Source organism: Mastomys coucha, unplaced genomic scaffold (genome assembly GCF_008632895.1).
Source record: "Mastomys coucha isolate ucsf_1 unplaced genomic scaffold, UCSF_Mcou_1 pScaffold6, whole genome shotgun sequence".
NCBI classification, from domain to species: domain Eukaryota; kingdom Metazoa; phylum Chordata; class Mammalia; order Rodentia; family Muridae; genus Mastomys; species Mastomys coucha.
In genome coordinates, this window is record NW_022196912.1 from 86,000,740 (window position 1) to 86,011,448 (window position 10,709).

Here is a 10,709-nt window from a genome sequence, read left to right on the forward strand (position 1 = left end):
ACCAAGAAGTGTAATTTGCTTCTTCTGCTGCATTTTGCTATTTGAGGCTTATGTGGTTTACAATTGGAGGGAACTTACCATTACAGGACAGAGCAGTGACAGCGAGGACCTTCCTGCCATGGACAGTTCCAGTAACTGCACACCAGTGAAGCGCCTTAGCCTGCCCAAGCCACAGAAGCTGCCACGTTCTCCTGCAAGAATCTCGCCTCACATCAAAGATGGAGAGAAAGAGAAGCACCGAGAAAAGCATCCGAATTCATCCCCTAGGACATACAAGTGGAGCTTCCAACTCAGTAAGGGTCGCCCAGATAGCCTGAGTGTAAAAAAGCGTAAAGCTTCTTAAGATGTTGATTTGGAATTATTGATTCCAAATCAGTATTCATCAATTGTATGTAAATCTCTGTGTATATTATGTTTTCTTTTTTAATTCGGATAACTTGGTATGACAAGATCTTCATTTAATAAACAAAACATGGGCTGAGTGTGTGTTTCTCCTGTGTAACCCAGCACTCATGAGGGTAAAGCAGGAGAATCACAAGTGTGAAGGCAGCCTGGGCTAGACAGACTCTGTATGAGGTATGACTTATAGAAATCAGTGAAATGGAAGTGCCTTCTCTTTGCTGACAGTTAAAAACACTAATTACACATCAGTAAGATTTATATTATTTATTACATGTAAGTACACTGCAGCTGTCTTCAGACACACCAGAAGAGGGCATTAGATCTCATTACAGATGCAGTCAATACTCTTAACCGCTGAGTAAAGAAATCTTAAATCATAAATTTAATGTAATTGCATCTTGTGTAAAGAGGGTCATGTAGGTCATAATAAGATGAAGCTTTTACTGATTTGTAAGTTTGACTTTTGATACAATTGCCTTCTCTGGTTTATAAAATTGTTGTGTTTTAAAATTCAGATTAACTTTATCTTTCCTTTTAGATGAATTAGACAATATGAACAGTACAGAGAGAATCTCTTTTCTCCAAGAAAAACTACAGGAAATAAGAAAATATTACATGTCTTTGAAGTCTGAAGTTGCAACCATCGACAGAAGGAGGAAAAGATTGAAAAAGAAAGACAGAGAAGGTAATGCTCTTCTAGTTTCCCCTCCCTTCAGATACCTTCCTGTCATTGGATTTGAAGCTTGTATCTCTCAGTTCATGTGTAATAGATGCTGCTTTTAGAGTTACTGTTTTCTCCTGTTGTTGGAAGTGGGTGTGCCTGCAGCTCAATTAACCAGAATGACAACCTTGAAATTTGTGATTTACTAAACATGTTGGGTTTTCCAGGAAGGTATAACTGCTCAACAGATATTTCCTGGCCGCCCCTATGTTTGTTAATATGTGGTTCACCAAATGAATAGGCTTAGGAATCTCCAGCATTTCCTATTTGGAACCATAAATCATTCATAAACAATGACAAGGCAATTCTAATGCAGCTGAGCAGCACTAATGAGCATGTATCACGAGCCAAGGCCTCCACAGGTGATGCTGAGGAAGTTGAATTAGACACAGACTTTGATCTGTAGCATCTTAACATCTGTTGCATAGTGTGTGCCTTGTATGACATTAACCAGTCTACTTTGACATAATCTTTTTTTTTTTTTTGGTTTTTTGAGACAGGGGTTTCTTTGTGTAGCCCTGGCTGTTCTGGAACTCACTCTGTAGACCAGGCTGGCCTCAAACTCAGAAATCTACCTGCCTCTGCCTCCCAAGTGCTGGGATTAAAGGCATATGTGTGCCACCACCGAACGGCTTTCATAATCTTAAAGTAGTATCTGTGCTATACATTAAGCGTGCAGAGTTGCCAGCCTGTCAAACACTGGACATGGTCTATATCCACAGTTTGCCAAAATAACAGTAAAAGAAATTGTTCTGTCCCCTAAACTCCTTAGTAATCAGATGAAAACAGAGATGAGATGATCACTGGGTATGACTATAGGTAGAAATAGTGTCCAAGATGACCATGCCAGTCACTGTAAAAATAGGAGCAAGTTTATGCATTGTTGGAGCAGAACAAACTATGGTCGCTCCTGTATCAGTTACTTTTGCATTGCTGTTACCAGAAGAATGTAAGGAATCAGGACAAAATATAGTTCCAAGGATGTGCCTGGGTGGTCTCTTTCCTCTAGCAGTTCTACCTCCAGCTTTTCACTTCAGAAGAGCATCCTGTGAATCTGTTAAGGATCACTCCACTTAGGTCAGAGCCGTTGCGCTAGGACTCTTGGAAAGCCCCTTGCACACACATACCCGCTCTTTAGTCATCTTCCTCCGTTTCTCAATCTAATCAAGTTGCCCCTTGAGACTAACCATCAAAAGTCTCCTTCTCAACTTATACCCAAGCACACATCGCTTTAACCACAAAATTCTACTTTGACCAAGCCAGCTCAATCAGTCAACAGGTTCTCCAGCAAAGGATTGAAAACAAAGAGATGATTAGACAATACTGCAGCATGACCGAGTCAATTCTGAGATTGAATGCAGGTTTATTTTTTCCCAATCCGCTTTTATACCATGTAAATTAAGTGCAAGGTATAAGGGCGAAGGAACAAGCAAGGCAGTAAGAAAAGTCTTGTGATGACTCCCATGATTGCTGTTTCTAAGGGCTTGTCAGGATGACCAGAATATCTGAGGCCACTTCCTTGTCCTAGTCCAAAGTCAGATTCTTGCCTGAAGCCTACTTCTTTTGTTCCACCCTAAAATTAAAATTCCTGCCTGAACTTACTTCCCTGTTCTAGCCTAAAATTAGATTCCTGCCTGAGCTTACTTCCTTGTCTTGGGCCTGTCAAGCAGCCCCAAAGCTCTCCACACTGCTTGTTGCCCAGGAGGCTTATGTTCATTTTTTGCTAGTGCATTCATTCCATCTCCATTAAGTTCCATAGACCCAACCATTCCATTATTATTCAAAAGCATTTCTGAGCTCTGAGCCCCTGTTTTTTTTGTTTGTTTGGTTTGGTTTGGTTTTTCAAGATAGGGTTTCTCTGCGTAGCCCTGGTTGTCCTGGAACTCATTCTGTAGACCACGCTGGCCTCGAACTTAGAAATCCACCTGCCTCTGCCTCCCAAGTGCTGGAATTAAAGGCATGCGCCACCACCACCAGGTTCTGTTGTTTTTTTAAACAAACAAACAAACAAATAAACCCATACTTGCCACCTATATGGCATAGAGTAAGCATTCAGTTTACAAAAGGGAGAGCTGGGGCCATAGAGCCAGACTCCACACTCAGCAGAGCAAACGTGAATCCTGTTCTTTGTGTAGCATCAGAGGCACATGGTATCCTTCTGGGATCTTCAAAGGCCTTGCTGCCCACTGAAGAGGGGCACAGCATTGTATGGTATTTCTAGGTATATCCTTCAGACCTAGAGACATCCTTAAACCTGCATCCAGAAGAACCATGCAGAATTGTTCTTTTCTATTTTGAAGTGTAGAACATGAAAAGTAACCTAAGTGGTCATTAAAAAAACAGGGATGCATGAATAAATGGGTCCTTTGTTTTCTTTTTAAGCCTTGTAGCCAAAAGGAAAAAAAGAAAGAAAACGAAACATTTACAACAGACAAGAAATATCAGCAAGTCAGGTGTGGTGGTGCAGACCTGTGACCCTAGCACTCTGCATGGAACAGGAGAATAAACAAGACCCAAAAAGAAATGCCAACCTTGTATCTTTAGAAGTTAGGGGTGGGTGTTTGTAAGTGTGTATGGCTGTGGCTGTGTCTATGTGGTTTCTGTGTGTTTACCTTTAATCTCAGCCTCCAGAGAGCAGATTCAGGTTTGCTACTAGGTTCAAGGCCAGCAAGACCCTGTCTCAAAAAACTAAGACAGATAAACCAAAGCCCTGAGTGTGTGTAGGCAGCTGTTCGACTGCTGTGCTCCGGATGAAACAGCACTAAAGAGCGCACTCACTTGCTCTTACAGTTAAAAAAAAGCAAGCTAGTCAGCTGACACCTCATGACTGCAGAAAAGCTCTCAAGTTAGGGACAGAGCGAGACTAGACTGAGGTACAAAATGGGTTGAAACTGCATCGAGAAATTAGACTGTCGTGCTTACCCTTTGAAGAAAGGTTCACTTCTCTCCACCTCTAGCAGAAACCACCGCCTGGCCCTATTATTTTTTTAAAAGCACAAAATATACTAAAAATTTTAAGCTGGTCCTGGAGGCTTGTCACTGTGATTGTAATCTTAGCGTTTAGGAAGTGGAGGCAGGGGATCAAGAGTTCAAGGGCAGCCAAACTGTGTTGGTGCACACCTTTAATCCCAGCCCTTGGGAGGCAGAGGCAGGCGGATTTCTGAGTTCGAGGCCAGCCTGGTCTACAGAGTGAGTTCCAGGACAGCCAAGGCTACACAGAGAAACCCTGTCTCAAAAAAAAAAAAAAAAAAAGTTCAAGGGCAGCCTGAAGGAGGTGGCTGATTCAAAGCTAACCTGGGATAACCCTGGTTAAGACCCTCTCTACAGAAAAACAGAAAAAGAAAAATGATTTTTTTTTTCAGATATAAAGACAAATCTATGAAAATATGACAGGGACATTAGTAAAGCCAGGCAGTGGTGGCGCATGCCTTTAATCCCAGCACTTGGGAGGCAGAGGCAGGTGGATTTCTGAGTTTGAGGCCAGCCTGGTCTACAGAGTGAGTTCCAGGACAGCCAGAGCTACATAGAGAAACCCTATCTTGAAAAACAAAAAACAACAACAACAACAAAAATAATAAAAGGGGGGGAAATCCCATTAGAAAGAGAGCCGGGCAATGGTGAGGCATGCCTTTAGTCCCTGCACTCAGGGCAGATCGAGGCCAGCCTGGTCTATAGAGTGAGTTCTCCCACAACCAGGAACACACAAAGAAACCCATCTCAAGAAAAAGAACCAACAACAAAAACCCCCAGATAGATGTCTGTGGTTGTACTTGCCACGTCTGCACACTGATGCGCCAGCACTCGGGCTCCTGAGGAAAGCTTAGTGTTTTCCTGTGGTCTGAGGCTGTGGTCTCGACTTGGCCACGTCCAACAACTCATTCACTCAGGACTTCACAGGCTCTGTTCCTCCTCCTCTCCGCTCAGGGAGACAGTTAGGGCAGACCTTGGTGGGGCTGTTGGGTGTCCCCACTGAGCAGCCTTGCCAGACAACTTCCTCAGGATCAGGATAGAACAGGAAAAGGTGGGAACAGCTGGCTCCGGGAGGGTCTAAGTAACTCCACCCAATGCGCACACTCAGTTGCACATCTGATAGGGTTGACTTTACTGAGAGTGGTGAAAGAGAGAGTTCTCCCTCTGGCAGAACTTTTGGGGGATGCCCTGGCCTATTCTTGGGCCAGCAGTTTTTAATGCTGAAAATGGCCTGGAGCCGATGGAAAGAAATTAGACTTGGAAAGTTTGTCCGTTTTAAGTAAAAATTGTAAGTAGTAAGAAGTCGTCCCAGAATCTGAACACCAGGAAGGCCTGGTATAACTCAGCTGAGCGTGCTTACCTAGCCAGCGGAAGAAGCCTCTGGGGTCATTGCCCACCCTCCCTGACACCAGACTCCATCTCTCTTTAATCCTTACATGTTGTGATGTCTGACTTCGTTTAGTTTTTCGTTTTGGTTGCAGTGCTGGGGGTGGAACCCAGGGCTTGAGCGTAGCACCCTGGCTCCTACACTCCCTGCCTCCTCCCAGCCTTGAGGTATCTCTTCTGAACTGGTAATTCCCTTGATTGGCCAAAAGCTGACTTCACTCAGTTGAGCCCAGCAGAGTACTTGCTGACAACCTGTTACTCCTTGTGCAGTGTTTAATCGGCGCCTGATTGAAGTGAATGATGTTAAAAATCTAGTTGCAGCCAGCTGGAGTGGGCCATGCCTGTAATCCCAGCACTTGTGGAGTAAGAGGCAAGAAAATCAGAATTTAAGGTCATCCTTGGCTATGTATCAACTAGCCTGGGCAATGTGAGACTGTCTCAGAAACAAACTACAAATCTTAGATGCTAAGTCTTATTTAGCATCTAACTTTAGATATCTGAGTAATCATTTCTTGATCTCACCTGGTTGTGTTGATTCTACAGTGTCGCATGCAGGAGCTTCTATGTCATCTGCTTCATCAGACACTGGAATGAGCCCCTCTTCATCGTCTCCCCCCCAAAATGTGCTTGCTGTCGAGTGCAGGTGATGAGCAGCTCTCCGCCTCCCAGCAGTTTGCTGCCATGGACATACATCCCCAAACCCTGAAATACAACCACAGAGAGCACTCAGCTGGCTAAGCACATCCTTGCTGTATAGTGTCCAGGATGTATCTATACCCTCCTCTCTTCTTTTTTATTGATGCGGAAAATAAGCTTATTAATAATTGAAGGTTAGGCGGCCTGCCATATTGGTCATAATTTTTCCTCTGTACTTTTTTTTCCTTTTTTTTTTGTTTGTGTGTGTGTGATAGAGAAAAAAAGGGCACTTAGCAAAATTGAATTTGTATAATAAAGCTTTCAAGTGTTCTAGAAATCATAGACAAGCAAGTGCACAGGATAAACATCAGAACATTATCTGGCTGAGTAGTACTGCTGCACTTCCACTGAGCTGCATTGAACACTTGCTGAGTAGGGGGTTTATTTTGTGTTGTTCTTTTATTAATTATTATTATTAATGTTGATTTTTTTTTAATTTCAATTTGTGGAAGCACTTGCTATGTAGAACTGCCAAAGTATATGTTCAGCAGTGTGCCCAGGTTTAAAAGTGTAAATGGGACAAAATAAATTGTGAAAGGAAGTGTAGTTGACTGAAAACTGCAGTTGTAATAAGTCTTCCACTTTTTATAGGACTTTTGAGCACACAATTATGCAAATATTTTAATGTTTATTAATGTTTACAGTGGAATTGTGAATAAGTTTTCAGTGGACTATCTTATCCCTTGACAAAAATATTTTGTCTTTTTTCTATGTAATTTCAGAGTTTTTATTTTGTTACAAAAATACAAAAATGAAATATATAACAACAATGAAGTTATTTAACAAGATTTCTAAAGCTGAAAATTTTGTGTAAAATAAGGTATTATCTTGCAACTTGTTAAATATATTTATTCAGACATTGGATGGTTGTATTTTTATGTATTTTTTAAAATATTAATAAAATTGAAAAAAAGAAAATTCTAGGTTAATTCACTCTTTGGATGGCAATAGTTGTCAGCTGCCCCTTTTGCAGGGGGCTGCGTCTGCAGCCGTGGGCGCTGGAGTGTGTCTGTCTCAACCTTCCCAGCAGAGCAGCTGAAAGTGGGCATCTGGGTCACTCAAGCCTGTCCTTGTTTAGAAGCTTTGGCAGTCCTCGTATTTAAACCGCTCTGAGGATCACATTTTTGGTTGCCCTTAAGATGCTTTGTCACAGTTTTTATGTTCGCTGTACTGCCGAATAAATTTATATCTCCCAAAGTCGAGATGCAACAGTTACGTAAAGCCACTTTGTATGCCTTGTCTGTGAATTGTTCCACAGACTGATACATTTGTAAATAGTTCTTCCAAAATCATGTATTTAAAGCAGTTTTGCATATACATTATGTTAAAAAGGTGATTTTTTTAAAACATTTTTAAACTCATGTTTGTACATTAAAGGGGTTGTTTGGAAGCTCCTTTCCTGTGTTTATATGCTGTAGCGTGGTAGCCCGGGGTGGGGGCTGCAGACCCTGCAGCTGACAGAGGCACAGCACACTACTATGGCAGAGCATTACGGAAATTATGTTTCTCAACGTCATCTTGCCACATTGTGAACCTGTGATTCAGATTTCTTCCATTTTCTCAGAGAATTAAAGCAAAAAAGTACTCTTGTCATACGAACTTTCCTGTCTCTTCTTTGCAAAGCAGCAGTATCTCAATGTAAAATAAAAAGGAGCCTAGTGGGCGTGTCTTAAACATAGGCTTTACAGTTTAGTGTTCTTTTAAGTGACTGTTTTTTCCAAATGCCAGTAAACATATAGTTGGAAAATTAGATTCTACAAAACTAAGCATTTCAGTACATTCTTCAATTTTCAACATACTTCTAGTATTTAATTATAAAAATGAAAAAAGGTGTTACTCAAAACTAGAAGCAACATGAGGCATGTTAGTGATCTTTTTCAGCAGCAGTTTGGTAAATATGAGATAACTTACTAGCTTGAATACCGTCCCTCTTAGCTGGTAGAAATTTGGTACCAAAGTATTGGGAGGTACCTACAGAAGACAAAATTACGTATTCACTAAATATAAATATAGATACTATCTCTACCACTTAAGACACTGGTGGAAAAATGTGAAATTGAGTATTGATTAAGCATCACAGTTCATATGTTGGGCTTATTTTGAGTTTTTCTAAACTTTGAGTAGATTATTACATATTGCATGTGACTAAGAAATAAAAGTAAAAAGAGATTATATGAAAAAGAAATGTATTATCTATACAGTCAAGGTATTCAAAAATTATATAGCTTTCTGTGTTGGTATTCATTTATGTGCTTTTACTGTTTATTCTTTTTTTTTTTTTAAGCAAATTCTTTTAATTTTTTATTTTTTGGCTTTTTGGTTTTTCGAGACCAGGTTTCTCCGGGTAGCCCTGGCTGTCCTGGAACTCACTCTGTATACCAGGCTGGCCTCGAACTCAGAAATCCACCTACCTCTGCCTCCCAAGAATGGGATTAAAGGCATACACCACCACTGCCCGGCAATTGGTTATTTTTTTAATATTAGATATTTTCTTTATTTACATTTCAAATGTTATACCCTTTCCTGGTTTCCCCTCCAAAAACCCCCTATCCCCCACCACCCCCCGCTGCTCACCCACCCACCCACTCTTGCTTCCTGGCCCTGGCATTTCCCTACACTGCGGCATAGAGCCTTCACAGGGCCAAGGGCCTCTCCTCCCACTGATGACCGACTTGGCCATCCTCTACTATACATATGCTGCTGGAGCCATGAGTCCCACCATGTGTACTCTTTGGTTGGTGGCTTAGTCCCTGGGAGCTCTGGGGGTACTAGTTAGTTCATATTGTTGTTCCTCCCATGGGGCTGCAAATCCCTTCAGCTCCTTGGGCCCTTTCTCGAGCTCCTCCATTGGAGACTTTGTGCTCAGTCCAATGGTTGGCTGAGAACATCCACTGTCATTCCTAAGGCTGGAGGCCTGGGCTGGTGGCCTGGCTGAGACACACTCTCTCCTCTGTCTCTCTCTCTGTCTCTCTCTGTGTGTCTCTGTCTCTCTCTGTCTCTCTCTGTGTCTCTGTCTCTGTCTCTCTCTCTCTCTCTCTCTCTCTCTCTCTCTCTCTCTCCCTCTCTCTCTCCCTCTCTCTCTCTCTCCCTCCCTCCCTCTCCCTCCCTCCCTCCCTGGAGGCAGAGGGCCTGCTGCTGAGGCTCGGGTCTCTGTCTCTCCCTCGGGGTTGACCTGTTTGCTGCATGGCGAGTTAGTTAAAAAGGAGGCAGTGTATAAATGAGTTATTTTATTGTAGGAAGGAGAAATATGCTAGTTAAGTAGAGAGAAAGAAAGGAGAGGAAGGAGAGAGAGAGAGAGAAAAAAGGAAGGAGAGGGAGAAAGCCAGAGAAGAGAACAAAGAGAGAGGCGAGAGGCGGGGAAGAGGAAGAAGAAGAGTGGAACAAAGAGCAAGAGTGCAAGAAAGTGAGAGGAGAAGAGTAAGAGAGTGAGGAGGGGGCAAACCACCCCTTTTATTGTATGGGACGTGGCATGCCTGGCTTGTGGTCAGATGACTGGGTGTAAGGTCCAGCTAGAATGCTGGGAGCTTGAGGCATTGTCTGCCTGATAGAACACATATCTCCTGCAGGGGCAGCTGTGAGGGGTTTGGGCTGAAATCTGAGCCATTGTCTCCCTTATGAACAAATTTACTTTGCTCAGTGGATCTCTGGGGTTGTCAGGTGGCCGCTCTACTGGACTCCAGCTGTCAGGACTGCCCATTGCCCCACAATCCACCTCTATCTATCCACCTCTGTCAGGTACTGGCAAAGCATCTCAGGAGACAGCTATATCAGGCTTCTGTCAGCAAGCACTTGTTGGCATCCATAATAGTGTCTGGGTTTGGTGACTGTATATGGGATGGATCCCCAGGTGTGGCAGCTGTTTATTCTTTTTATCAAATTTCCAGTCTTTCGCTTAAAAAGAGAGCAAACACATTTTAAAAGACTATTAATTATGACATGTATAAAAGTGGCTTAAGTCTTGGAAGTCTATATAAATTTGCTTCTGCACTTTTTTCTTATGTCTAATTTAATATGCCTGTCAGACATTCAGTGGTATATATAACATCATGCAAAAACTCTTAGCAGAACTGATTCATTAGCAACTTATGGAATATCTTCTATGTATCAGACATTATATTGTGACACCAAGACTCAGCCACTTGAGGCACCAAGACAAAGGGTTCCTGCTCTTCATGGAGTGTGTTAGCTTAAGTAGGGTAGACATGAAACAGTTACCCTTTTCATTAAAATAATGTTTTTCTTTGGCTTCTTGAGGCAGGCCAGTCTGAATTTGAAATGACTGTAGCCGAGGCTGGCTTTGAATTTCTGTTTCTCTTGCTCCTACCTCTCGAATGCTAGGATGAGAAGCATACACTATTGTACCATTTACTTTCTCCCTCCATTCCTTGCACTCTTTTACTTTTTTAAAAATTCTGGGGTTTGAAAAGGGGGTCTCACTCTAACCCAAGATAATCTAGAACTTACTACCATAGCTCAAGATGGCCTCGAGCCTCAACCCAGCCCGCCACATGCTAGGTCTGCAGGTAAGGTAAGT

At 42.4% G+C, this 10,709-nt stretch overlaps 1 protein-coding gene across 1 annotated transcript in view; it reads left to right on the forward strand.

Annotated features, from left to right (window-relative positions):
• Arid4a (AT-rich interaction domain 4A) overlaps window positions 1-7,774 on the forward strand; it is a 72,759-nt gene extending 64,985 nt beyond the window's left edge. The window contains exons 22-24 of the mRNA XM_031356443.1: window positions 87-293; window positions 941-1,087; window positions 6,023-7,774. Coding sequence (XP_031212303.1) covers window positions 87-293; window positions 941-1,087; window positions 6,023-6,126 — 458 coding nt within the window. The 3' untranslated portion in view covers window positions 6,127-7,774. The remainder of the gene's footprint in view (window positions 1-86; window positions 294-940; window positions 1,088-6,022) is intronic.
• The last annotated feature ends 2,935 nt before the right edge of the window (window positions 7,775-10,709 follow it).